At 54.6% G+C, this 13,519-nt stretch overlaps 1 protein-coding gene across 6 annotated transcripts in view; it reads left to right on the forward strand.

Annotated features, from left to right (window-relative positions):
* ADCYAP1R1 (ADCYAP receptor type I) overlaps window positions 1-4,685 on the forward strand; it is a 44,802-nt gene extending 40,117 nt beyond the window's left edge. For all 6 annotated transcript variants that reach the window (XM_070424526.1, XM_070424525.1, XM_070424527.1 and 3 more), the window contains one exon: window positions 89-4,685. In XM_070424526.1, the coding sequence (XP_070280627.1) occupies window positions 89-277 (189 nt within the window). In that variant the 3' untranslated portion in view covers window positions 278-4,685. The remainder of the gene's footprint in view (window positions 1-88) is intronic.
* The last annotated feature ends 8,834 nt before the right edge of the window (window positions 4,686-13,519 follow it).

Raw genomic sequence — 13,519 nt, forward strand, 5'->3', positions numbered from 1 at the left:
GTCGGGGCGGCCCCAGGGCAGGAGGCACCGGACAAGGGAGGTCGGAGAGGATGTTGCTGGGAGGTGACGGCCCTGTTGCTCCCTGCAGGTGCAGGCGGAGATCAAGCGTAAGTGGCGGAGCTGGAAGGTGAACCGCTACTTCGCCGTGGACTTCAAGCACCGGCACCCGTCCCTGGCTAGCAGCGGGGTGAACGGGGGCACCCAGCTCTCCATCCTGAGCAAGAGCAGCTCCCAGATCCGCATGTCCGGCCTCCCGGCTGACAACCTGGCCACCTGAGCCCCCTCCGCCCTCCTCTCCTCACGCCAGGCTGGGCTGCCGTGGGCGCCGGCCACGCATGTTGCCTCTTTTCTTCCTTCGGGCAGGCCCTGGGCCAGAAGCCGGGCTCCCCGAGGGGGGAGGAGGATGCAGGTGCAGAGGGTATTTCGCCCCCCTTCCAATTTGGCGCTGGCCCAACCCACCACGGATCCCTGGGCCCTGACCCAACACGTGTAAATACTCATCAGATGTGGGAAAGTTGTACCATCCCGGTCCCTTCGTCCAGTGTCCCTGCCCACCCCCAGCAGGTCCCAGCTCCACCGCCCCCGTCCCCCCCAGCCTCAGTGAGTGCCTGACCTGGTCCTGAGGCCGACATCCTTGCTTTGGGGGTTCGGTGGGGCCTGCCAGACAGCCTCTCAGAGTATCTGACTCTCGAGGGGACTCCTCGCCAGCCAGGGGCTCTTCTCAGGCCTGCCCGTCGCCGAGGCCATTCAGGGTCCCACGTGGATGCCGGAGCGGCCTTCAGCGCAGGCCAGACATGAGGCCCTCCTGCTCGCCCAACCTCTCGGTGTCCGGGTGCCCAGCTCCTGGGTTTCGTGCGGTGGGACCGCTCCAGGGCGCTTCCTTTCTGAGACTGCAGTCTGGGTGCGGGGCTAAAGGTCGGGGAATGTTCTGGTGCTTTTCATTTGGCCCGTGGAAGACGGCCAAGAGCTGGAAATGCGCATCTGATGGGAAGGAGATGGACGGGGAAGGACCCATGGAAGCCTTCACCATCTCCGTGATTCACCCGGACGCATGTGGGCAGGGAATCGCCCGGTAGCCTCTCTTCTGCCCCCGCCCGCCCCCTCCCCCCTGCCCCAGGCATCAGCTGTGGAAGGAGAGATGGATGCCTGGGAATAACTGCTCCCCAGCCACATCCACCACATAGAACCCCCAAGTCCTTCCCAGCTCCCTTCCCCTCAGTCAAAGCCATGACTAGGATGAAGCACCTTAGCCCTCCGTGGGCCCGATTCCAGGCCCAGAAACTCCCCTCCCACTCTTACCGCCCCCCCCCCCCCCTCCGCCACCCTGAGGATCCCCAGCCACTAGCTCCTGGGGCTGCGCCTCAGCTAGGAAGTCTCCCTGAGACCGGGGCAAAGACCCCGTGTGCTCTTGCCCTTGAGTCACAGGAAAGATGCTGGGGTGTCCTCGATGCTGAAGGGGAAGCCACACCCTCCATGCCTCTTAGGAGAAGCTGCAGATAGAAGGAGTTGGGTACCCCAGCCCAGTCCTGGCCCCCCACAGTGTGAGGAGGAAATGGGCCAGACCCAGGTTGGGGTGGGGTGGGGTGGAGGATAGCGTTGGAGCGCCATGCATGCCTCGAGTGTGGGGACACCGCGTGTGGGCCTGGCGTGCTGTGTCAGCTCTGATGTCCCAGCTGAGTGTCTGTGGACTGGCTTCGTGGTCGTGGCCTGGGATGCTGGCGGAGATGGGGTGGACGGTGGGGGTGGCTTTGTCTGGTTTGAGAAGGAGGAAGGGGCCTGGCTTGTGAGCTGCTTGTTACTGGAGAGGCCGTCGGAGCGACCGGGTAAGGCTGAGCTGTGTGGGTTGGAGAACGGGAGGCCCTGGGTCTTTGGCAAAATCAGAGGGCGAAGGAGCTGCCTCCACTTCCTGGGCACATTGGCGACGCGGGCTGGCCGTGGGGTGTGCCGCGGTCCTTCCGTCTGGCCTCTGACCTCGTGACCCCCCTTCTCTGCTCTGGGAGGCAAGTGTGTTACCCAAAGGGGTGTCCACGGGCCACCTTGCACTCTGAGGGGCCTGAGCGGCTTGGAAGGGGCCACAGGCTGGGATTCAGAGACAGGGGGCCTGCCCCTGTCAGGCTCAGACCACTGGGCCTGTGGACAGAGCGCTCCCTGTCTGGGCCTCAGTTTCCCCATTTGGGAGATGAGGGGACTAATGCGTCTCCAGGCTCTGTGCTTCCGTAATCCTCCAGTCCAGGTGGAAAGCGGGTAGAGGGTGTCACCCAAGGTCTGGATGTGTACGTTTGAGTAGGTGTGTGGGCGGTGCTGCTTATTCTTAGGAATGGAACAGCTGCCTCTTCCACGTGGACACCACAGTGGAAGCTGGTGGGCTGGAGGGAAGGGTCGGGCCAGGGACAACTGGACCAGTGCCTTGGGCATGGTGTGCAGACCCAGCCCTGACCTTGGTCGGGACAGCGGTCACCTCCAGATCGTGGCGGGGGGGGGGGGGGGCGGGGGTCCCCTGAGCATGGCCCTTGTTCCTCACCCTGCCCCATCAGCAGGCCTGCTTCACTGTGAGAGAGAGGCTGTGACTTTCTATGGAGACCACAGATCAGCAAAAACAAAACCAGCCCCGAATTCCCCGTGCTGCCGCCTGAGCCCTGAGCCTGGGTCCTCGTGGGCCCCAGGTTCCTGCTGGTTTGTCCCTTTGTTTTTCTCTCTGAACCAACGATTGCCCGTCGTGTCAGCCGAGGTCCCTGCCGCATTTGGGATGTTCCAGGAGGCTAGGCAGCTGGCCTTCAGGGTCACAGGCATGGGGGGCGAGAGCATGAGGTCCGGGGACAGCCTCGCCCTCTGGTTCTTTGTTTCCAAATCTGTAAAATGGACAGTAAGACTAGATGGTTTGTCCCGTTCAATGCACCTCTGGATTCTCCGTCTAAACACCAGTCATCTGCTGGGAATGGGCCCTGGCAAGGATCTCAGTGTCTGCCTGGTGCGGGAAGGATGAGAAGCCGCATTGAGTGAGGAGGGGGAGGATGTGGGGAGGCTGGGGAGGAGCCGAGTTCCCGACTCCGTGTTTCTACAAGGTCATCGCCAAGAAGGGGGCGATTCTTGCTCCATGCAACCTGTAGGACAGAGCTCCCCAGGGGAGACTGAGTCCTCCTGGGGGTGAGGCAGTGTCGGAAAGGCCCAGCCCTGGGGCAGCGGGACTCAGACAGGGAGCCTGTGAGGGGTCAGAGTGTGAGATTTGGGGGTTCAGAGGCTCTGGTGGCCCCCAGGACTGAGAGCTTTGTGACTGTCCCTATGCCTGAGGCCAGGCCACATCCTCTGTCTAGTGGGCAGCTCTCTGACCCACCCAGGGGCCTATCCTTCTTGGACCCCTCCCCTCCCTGAACTGGCTACTCTGGGGGGACAGGGCCAGGAGCTGGAGCTCCCCCGAGGCCTGACATTCCAGGCCACCCCCCACCCAGGGTGCTCTCACCTCCTCCTGACCCTGTCCCTTCCGGAAGGAAAGCTGGGAGAGGCTTCCTGTCATTCTGTGAGTCCCCTCGACCCCCTCAAGGCCACTCCAAAGTGAAAGCAGTGAGTGGTTTGTCACCATAGATTTCTACCTGAGCCTCGTGACCAGGGCACAGGGACCTGGTTTCTCCCAGCTTTGCCGCTGGCCTGCTGTTTGGCCCTGACTCCTCTGTGCATCTTCACGGTGACTCACAAAGTACTAGAGCCAGGAGGTCCAACCTCCCCCTTGGGCTGATGACAAAATGCAGGTGGGCCTAGCCTGGCCCTGCACCCGCTGGGATCCCGTGCCAATATGCCTGAGGACAGGGCCCTGCACGGGGCCCCCCATGAGACCCTCAGGGAAGCATCTGTTCAGAACACGTTCCGCCTGGCGCAGGGCAGGGCTCTGGCCACAGAAGCTGTTAGGACTCCGGAGTGCAGGAGGGGTGGCGAGGTCACCGTGCTGTGGGGGACCTGTGTGCCACCCTGGGCTGCCCCTCCTGGCTGAACCTCTCTGGGCCGCTGCTTCCCGACTCGGGAAGTGGGAGGACACGCTGTGCGTCTGTCCACGGGCCAGGGAAGGGGCGGCAGTGAGACCCCTGTGAGAAGGGCTTTGGTGACCACACACCTGTGGGAATGGTTATCAGGGGAAGACCCCTGAAAGGCTCCCTGTGCTCTTTGTCAACTGCCCCGAGCCCTCCTGGGGTAACCTTTGTCCCGCCTGTAGAAACCTACCAGCACCAGGGAGAGGCGAGGCCAGGCCCCGATGGACACCCTGCCAGGGGTATCTCCATTGTGAGTCAGGTTGTCCTTGGGTTAGGACGTGGGTGCTGTCAGCGTCCCCTGCCACCCACGGGAATCCTCCAGAGATCTGGGACGTCCCTCGAGTGGGCCGCCTGCCCATTTCCTCTCCTTCCCTGAACTCCAGTCCTGGGGTGCGTGTGCTTGGCCACGTGTGTCTTGTGCTGTGTCCGTCTTCCGTCGCTTTGCCCCTGTGAGGACCAGCGTGGGACCACCCTGGTATCCCAGACGTGGCTCCAGGACCCCTTGTGGGATCCGGGTCAGCCTGGTCTCCATCTCGCTCGGTAAAGACCAGCCACACCGACCCCGCTCCTGCTGCCACTATTAATGCTGTGCTCACACCTCGTCCGGGACGTTGAGGATGTCAAACTGCTGTAGACTCAATAAATGTCTTCTCATTTTTCCTGGTGGCTCAGGCTTGGCGATTGTCTTACAAAGCCCTGAATAATGACTGTCCGTTGCAGGCCGGGCAAGGGCAGTGCCAGGCCCTCCGGGGATGGGCGGGCCACTGTGAAGATGGCGCGTCAATGGGGAGTTAGCCAGTGGCCCTGCAACCAGAAAGGCCATTGGCCAAATGCACCTCGTGGGGCTGGGAGGCTGGGAGGCTGGGAGGCTGGTGGGTTCTGTTTCAGACACAGGCCCAGGGGAGAGTGAGGGAGGCCGATGAGCTCTTTCTGGCCCAGTCATTTATCTTTAAAGAAGCCTCACATTGGCTCACGTCTCATTGGCCAACAGGAGATCACATGGCCACACGTCACTGCACCCCGATAACATTGGAAGGAGAGAATGGGTTCTGGCCGGCAAACAGTAGTTTGTGCCATAGCCTCAAACCCCCAGATCTTTAGGGGTGTAGGTGGTGGTCCCTACGCCACTGGGAACAAACCAGGGCTGCAGTCTCCATCCTGGATCATAGAATCCGTCTGGGGTCCTCAGTCATAACTGAGGGAGCGGCGATGCCCACCCACAGGAACCACTGCGGGGGAAGTGTGAGGCACGCTCGCAACCCCGCTGGCTGCCTCCATCCCTGCTCTCTCCTGACTGCGTTTCCTGGGTGCCTTCTGCTCCCTCGTGGCTTCTACAAATTAATCATGCTTTCACTTGGGTGATTATCGGAGTAATGATGTCGTTCACCTTATTTTTTTGGTCTTTTAATTTCTGTCGGTTGCCTTCCAGGGAACTCAATTTCGATGCGTCTGAGCCTTCAGCTTGGTTAGACTGCCCCCTGGTGGACGCCCACTGCAGCGTCCTTCTGGTCTGAGAATAAAGCCGGCTTCCCTGCCCTGTTCTGGAGGCAAAGGTGATGATTGCACGTGTGAAATTCAGGCACCAAGAGCTCTCCTAACTTTCAGGATGCCGTTTTGTAAGAGGCTAATGTAGAGATAATTTTTCTTGGGCTCTGAAAAAGTTGTTTCCTAAATTTCTATAAAGGAGAGGCTTAGGGATGTCAACTTTATTAGAAGGAGGATGGTGGCAAGAAGGCATGTGGCTTTCATTTATTTAGTCAACACCTGCTTGCTGCGCATCTAACTCTTCACTTATCAAGTATTTCTTGAGCACCTACTGTGTGCTGGGAGCTGCTGTGTCACTGGTGAGCCTCAGGGATCAGGGCCCCACTGTCAGGAGCTTACCTTCTACATAAAGGAAAGAAATGAGGTGACTTCAGGTAGAGAAAAGTGTCAGGAAGACCGTAAAGCCATTGATAAATAGTAAATACTGGGAGTGGGTGGGTAGGCTGAGACAGGGCAGGCAGGAAGGCCTATCCAAGATGCAGGCATTTAAGCATCTGGGTGTTCTGCTCCTGCCTCATTGGCCCATTCTGGGGGGATCCCTGCAAACACCTTGGGGAAGAGCATTCCATGTAGAGGTACCGCATATGAAATAATGACCATGTCCAAGGAAGGGTGTGCCACTTCCTGGGGCCATAACAAATCACCATGGACCGGGCGGCTTAACAACGGAAATCAATTCTCTCAGTTCTGGGAAGTGCAGAAGCAAAGTGTTGGCAGGGCAGTGCCCTCGGAAGGCCCAAGGGACACTCTGCCCTGTGCCTTTCTCTTGGCTGCTAGTGTTGCTGCGCACCTGGCATTCCTTGGCTTGTGGACGCATCCCTCCAGTCTTTCCTTAGTCACCGCCCGGCCTTCTCCCTCTGTGTCTCTCTGCCTCCCTGTCTTCTGCTCCTCTTATAGGGATGTGGGACCCACCCTAGTCCAGTATGACATCATATTAATGAGATCTGCAAAGACCCTATTTCCAAATAAGATCACCTTGACAGGGAGTTAGGATTTCAACGTGTCTTTGGGCGGCGGCGGGGGCGGGGGGGGGGGGGGGGGGACGGGGCGGGGGGAGCAGCTCAACACACAACAAAGGGCGATTACGTCAGAAGGTCTGCTGGCTGAGCTGACACACGCTTTGCCTTAGCTCATTTGGAAGAGGTGAGGGTTGATGATAGATTGCGGTGCAAAAGGGGATGAGAGCCTCCTGTCACCCACAGTCACCCCTCAGCCCCCCCCCCCCCCAGTGTGTTCCAGTAAAAAGACATGTGTCAGCCCTGCCCCTGGTATGGTCCCTGCTTTTCTTGTGTTTCTCATGGAAATTGACTCCTAAGACTCCATTGCCTGCTACATCGCGACTCCGGCGGTGGCATGTGCATCCTTCGGGGGCCCAGTCTCACCCCGTGAAGCTGGATGAAGGATTCATGGGGCCTGGACCCTGGCCTTCTCTCATTGTCCAAACACCCGCAACTTCCCAAGAAACTGAGTGCCCCCCTCAAAGCAGAGACAAGATTCTGACAGTCAGCCACACATCCTCACGGACGCCGGAAGCCTGTATAAAACCATCACTTACATCTATTCTGACTCAGAGAGGCTCTCCCATGGGGATGTGGGGGTGAAGTCTCAGCTTAGTCAGTGTGTCCTCCACAAGCTCAATGGGAAGGGTCTGTGTTCTGCCCCAGGGCTTCCTCTCAGCCCCCTCCCCCCAGTCATTCTTCTCTCTTTCCTGCAGACAGCCCCCACCCCAGTGTAGCCTGTTCTTGCTACGTCCCCCTCCTAACCAGGTCCCTCCTCTCTACCCTTGGCCTCGACTCAGGCATGGCTTGGTGGTCAATGTTTTTCTCTAGCTGATACTCTTGGTGCCCCTGTCTTGTGGGTTTCCCTGACTCTTGGGAGTCATCTGTGGTTTTCTCTTCAACTGTCTTCTCTTTTTGTATATTAAATGGGCCAAGCATCCATTTCTATGCATGAGCCATCATGACCTCAGTTAAAAGTCCCGACTCTTCGTCTCTGGGCACAATTTATTGGCGTAGACAAGCTTACTCAGTAGGCACCATGGAGAGAGGCCAGTGAACTTGGGTTCCAGCACCACAGACAGTTCCAAGACACCCTGCCTACTAGAGCGTGGGCTCTGTGTGGTCGCTGCGTCTGGTCTGATGGGAACAAAGGCAGATCTAGGTTCTATTGGTTTCTGATTACAGGGTAATTAACAAAACTCATGATTTTGGGGGCGTCCTCTTTAATAAAAAATGCAAACATTTACATTCAAAATTGGTATACTAATGAGGGTTTTTTAAGAATGAGAAAAGTTGACAACCACTATAAGTATTCTAAAACCCAGACAAATAACATCATATTTGTATTAATTACCCCGATACTTTTTGCCTGGCTCCATACATGGCAAACTTTGTCTCTCTAGCACTGCTCTGACATCGCAGGACATTTCCGTGTCTCTCTGCCTTTGTATGCCATGCTGAGTACATACAGGAGCATTCCCGGATGGATGGTAATAATCTAACAGTATAACGAAGCATCAGTACAGTACTGATTTGTAACCCCAACTGAATGTATCTCTAGCTTAATTTCCCCTCAGCTGGGTCCCCAAAGCGCTCACGGTCCATTCAGCACTCCCCGACATGTGAGATGGCGTTGGGTTCTGTCTTTTGCAACATATTGTATCTTGACTGCTGGAGGCATCTGATATACCTGGGGGGTGGGGGCGGGTAAGGAAAGTTTACTTTCCTTTGCTCTTGAGCCCGAATATTAATGAATAAAAAGGATAAGAAAAGAGTAAAGAAGCAACATTAGAAGCAGGGGCAGTAGGGTTAGCAAAGACTTCACTTTCTTCTGAAAAGCTTGCCATGGGCCCAAAGCTGGCTAAATGCCTCTGATGTTTTCTTATAAAATTCTGTACTGAGGCCACCCTGAGTTTTGGGCATTCATACAAGAAAGGTTAATGGCACATCTATTACGTTCTCTGCTTCAGATGCCTGGGACTAAAACCATCAGTTAAGGATAAGATATTTCTTTTTTCTTTTTCTTTTTTTCTGGAAAGAAGTCCTTCCACTGGAGTGAAAGGGGTATACAGAAGGGATGAGGTTGAAGATGGAATGAGTTATATCTTCAGGGGAGTTTAAGGAAACTGTGTTTGATATGACTCACTCCAGCCATCAAAATGTCAGAGCCAGCCGTGGACCCAGACTGGCTGGAGCCCCACACCTGAGGGGGCCACACACTGAGTTCTGAGGAGCCTGCGTGAGACCTAGGCCACCCTGAGCCTCCAGGTGACAGCCAGGCCACAGACCAGGCCACCTGCAAGCCCCAAGTGCAGAAGGTAGGTCTTCTGGGCTCTGCAACTGGCCTGGCCAGGGGTCCAGCCTCCTCATTCATTTGCATCACAAAAAGAAATACGTAAGACAGGTCGTGACACAACCGGTCATTTAATCCGAACCTCCAGCTGCTGAGGCAGCAGCAAATGTAAACAGCCTCAGGAGCTGAGAGCAGATTCTCTCCCCAGTCCAAACGTGTAGGCACGCTCCAGGTCCTGACTTCATTGGGCGGGAAATCAGTGCGAGGGTCTGCACTGCCCTCTGCTGGTCACTGGCTCACCAGCCAGGGCAGCCTAGCGCTCAGCTCTGGAAACCACAGGAGCTCTTTGTTTCCACACAAGGACTCATCAATGAGATAAGGAGGGGCGAGAGCAAGTTACAGGATTTCCTATAATTAACACCAGGGGGGAAACATATCTTACATTGTTTGTGGAAAGAATGCGGCCTAGACAGGATTTCACCCTTTTGTGGACTTAACCCTTTGCATTTCCTGTACATGACCCGCCCCCCCCCCCCCCCCCCCCCCCCCCGATTGCAAGTAAGAGTGTCCAAACCTGTAGACAATTTTATAAGATTTTACTTGAGGCAAACCGACCACATGCCCGGGAACAAGACCTCAAATGCTCCAGAAAATGACAGTTTCGCAGTTTCTTTCACACATTTGGAATGAAGGGGGGATGAGGCAGAGGACAGGAAGGTGGGAGAAGCAGGGTGGGGATTGGATTACAGGGTAATTAACAAGATTATGTGCTTCTATGAGGGTAGTCACACCTAGAGGGGTCTGGAAAGAGGGTTATTTATGGTATTTCAAAGGTGCGTGTTAACCTGGATGCCCAAGAACAGTGGACAAGGCTGGCTTAGAATGTTACTCTCCTGGCCGGTGGCTCAGTTAGAGGGTCATCTTATGCTAAACAAACAAAACAAAACAAAACAAAACAAAACAAAACAAAACAGGCTTCTGGTTTGATTTCCACTCAAGGCACAGACTTAGGTTGCAGATTGGAGCCCCGGTTGGTTGGGGCGCATACGGTAGGCAACCAATCGATGTTTCTCTCTCCTCTCTCTCTCTCTCTCTCTCTCTCAAATAAAGAAACTAACCGCCCCCCCCCCCCCAAAAAAGCACAAGAAATCCTTTCACTAAAGAAGTTATAGGCCTGCGGTGTGAGTGCCCACCAGGTGTGAGTGTCCAGTTAGGAATTTATGACCAACTCCTTGAAACCGTGGGCCACGGGGGGGACCTGTGAGGTTCCTTTCCGTCACTGAACTTGTACACATCTCCCCTTTCCCCCACGCAGATCAAAAATGGTTTCTGAAGGTCACATACATGTAAGAAACATGCTTGGTGTCACTCAAGCGGTGGACGTGTGTGTAAGGACTTTCACACTCCATTGCGAACACGAGTGCACTCAGGGGGCCGTTCATCCATCCCTCAGAGTTCCAAGGACAGGTGCGCCATGTCCTCCCGCCCCTGCTTTGGGAGACACGAAGGTGAACGCAATAAGGCTGTTGATCTCAAGGAGTGTGTTGTTTGTAGGGAAGAAAATAAATCGCTAACAGACAGCAAATGGGGTTGTGTCCCAGTGGACGCTGTTGTCTCCGCCGGGGCTGCTTCCCCACTCCAGCCGCTGCAGGGGTGGCTGCTCATGGCTACACCTGCCCCCTTGTCCCGACAGTCACTGAGGGGTGCCTGAGGGACACTACCTTCCCTCCACACGTCCCACCCAGCCTGGCCTGTGGCCAGGGGCTGAGTGATGCAGGGGTCCGACAGGCCAGCCCCTTGCCTCTGGCTGGGTCAACCCCTGTGGGGCAATGCACAGGCCAGAGCTCCCTGAGGGTGGGAGAAGGAGATTCTGCTGTGAAGACCTTCGCCACTCCCTCCTCTCCTCTCCCTGCTTCCCTCACTCCCCTGCGGTGTCTCCCCAAGGCACCCCCCCCACCACCCCCATAAGGGGCTTGCTCAGAGTCTCCTTTTCAGGCTCTGCTTCCAGGAATCCGGATGGGAACCTGTGCCATGTAAGAGGCCCGGGAAAGATGATGTCTAGTTTCAGGTGAGGGGAAAGGTACTTTGAGGTCAGGGTTAGATGTGGGCACATGAGAGGAATTCATTCATTCCGCACACGAGTTGTTGACAAGTACCTCCTGTGACCGGGCACGCTCCCAGGCCCTGGAAACACAGCAGCAAATAGGACAGCCTTGTTATGACTGTTACCCACTGTGTTTTACTGGACAAAACGAGCCAGCCCCGACTCAAGGAGCACACACGGGGAAAGAAAGAAGTGTGCCCATTTTTATAAACAATCAACTTCAGGGGCTATTCTATAGCCTGACCTAAGGTCATCTGGTGACATTCCTTGGAAAGAAAAAATCTTAGGACCCTTCTGGGAGTTGATGGTGAAAGGCTTTTTTTTTTTAAAAAAAAAAATATCTTTATTGATTTCAGAGAGGAAGGGAGAGGGAGAGATAGAAACATCAACGATGACAGAGAATCACTGACTGGCCGCCCCCTGCACGCCCCCCAGTGGGGATCAAGCCTGCAACCCAGGCATGTGCCCCTGACCGGAATTGAACCCGGGACCCTTCAGTCCCCAAGTTGATGCTCTATCCAATGAGCCAAACCAGCTGGGGTGAAAGGCTTATTTCTAAGACACACTTGTATGAGATTCATTATTGTTGGATCTGGGGCCCTTAAAATTGGACCAGAATCACCATCTAAAGTGAGGTCAGTATGAAAGTGAGTCAAAACAAATGTAATTGTATAAAACTAATAATTGTTCATTGGGATCCCAACTCTGGTTATTTGCCTCCCACGAGGATAAGAAAACAGACCATTATGAAGAGCTGCCCTTTGCTGCAAGCATTAACCGATGGCAGTTGGCCCTCTCTGGGAATTTCCACTTAGTGATCTGCTGGAAGCCGGTCCCGTAATTTCCAACGTGCTGTTATCCAGGAGATTATCTTCCTTGTAGCTGTGCTGGGTTTTCAGAGGCATTAATACAGCTGAATATCTCTTCCTGTTGCTTCTCTAATTAAAAGCTTGTTGGATTTCCAAATAAGAAACACGCTATCCAGGCACTGGTAATAAGACTGCTAATAATCAGGACGAAAACCTCAGCCAGGGATGGCAGTAAGGACCGAGGATCTTCTCATCAGGCAAAGGAGAGGGCCAGGGGTCCGAGGTTCCCGAGGTTCGGAGAAGCCAGCCTCCCCGGGGCGGGGGCGCTGCCGACCGAGCACCGCCAATGGGCAGCCAGGTGCCCCATTTCAAGCTGAATGCACGCATCCTGGGTCCCGGAAGAGCGGCTCACGTCTGGCTTTCCAATCATTACCTCCCTCCTCCCTTGCTTCCTTAAACTCCCGCATCCCGCCCCTGTGGCGGCCTGGCCTGCTTTGGTCTCCACAGCAGGCAGCAATTCCACCAGTTACAAGAGGCAGCCACTAGGTGGCACCAGGCGTTCAGAGGAAAGTGCTTGCCTGGGTGAGTGAAGGTAGGGCCTTCTCGTTCTCCCACCTTCCCCTCCACGCCCTCACTCTATCTCCACCCGCTTTAAGAGTTAGGTTGCTTTCACAGCAGCTTTTATGCAATTCTGAAAGTCGAGGAAACGTGTGTCGGGGGGATTTGTGGGATGTGCAGGAACTTTGAAACTCTACAGGCACAGAGTGAACTCTGGGCAAGAAAGAGGGACGGCAGCTGTTCCCTATTCTCTCTTGCGCCGCCCTCACCTCTCTGAGCATCGCCACGGGCTGTTCCACAGGCACCTCAAACTGCCCTTTTAAAGACAACTCACTCCTTCTCTCCATCCTCTCCCAGCCCAGTCCGCTCTTGGTTGGGTAGTTCCCTCCTCATTTCCTACACTCTTTTAAACAGGCAGTTCCGGCACCTAAAAACCATCCTGTTTTCCTACACGCGCACCCTCCTAGCTCACCTGCTCCAGCTCACCTGCCTCTAGCATCCCTCCTTCCTCTCATCCCTCCTTCCTCTCCGTGTGCACTGCGCTGAGCAGCACGCCCTTTGTCCCAGCACCTGGTGTTTTGAATAGAGTGGAGGTGTGGACGCTGGGGATGCAGCAGTGACGTTGAACCTGAAGTTTTCAGGATGAGCTGAAGTTAGCCAGGCAAATGGGAGTGAGTATTCTCTGTGGAGCAGTGATGTGTGCGAGTGAATAGGCACAATTTCAGTCACTGGCCTTCCTGTCCAGAAAAAAATATTGGTATCCTATGATCGTTGTGATTTTGTTGTTGTTGCTTGTCTAAAGGAATACAATTAATTTGTGCACGAAACAATTTTGTTTAATGTACTTATTAACCATTATAAATTATCTGTAAATTTTTAAACTTTCTACAGGCAATCATGTCATCTTCAAATGTTGACTTGTTAAAACGGAACATAAATTAGTGTTTTTACCATTTCTGTTAATGCAAAGACTCTGGAATGCTTACTATATATTTTGATTTTGTATACCGATTAATCCCTATGAACAATTATTAGTTTTATACAATTACATTTATTTTGACTCACTCTCATACTGACCCTTATGTTGATTTTTATTCTTCTCTGAATCTTCCCTTCATTAATCTGTGATCATTTTCCTTAGGTACTTTAGTATTCCATTTATTGTATATCTGCTGCTGATGAATTCCCTCAGC

Source organism: Myotis yumanensis, unplaced genomic scaffold, assembly GCF_028538775.1.
Source record: "Myotis yumanensis isolate MYYU_CA2020_CCGP unplaced genomic scaffold, mMyoYum1.0.hap1 SCAF_9, whole genome shotgun sequence".
Lineage (NCBI taxonomy): Eukaryota > Metazoa > Chordata > Mammalia > Chiroptera > Vespertilionidae > Myotis > Myotis yumanensis.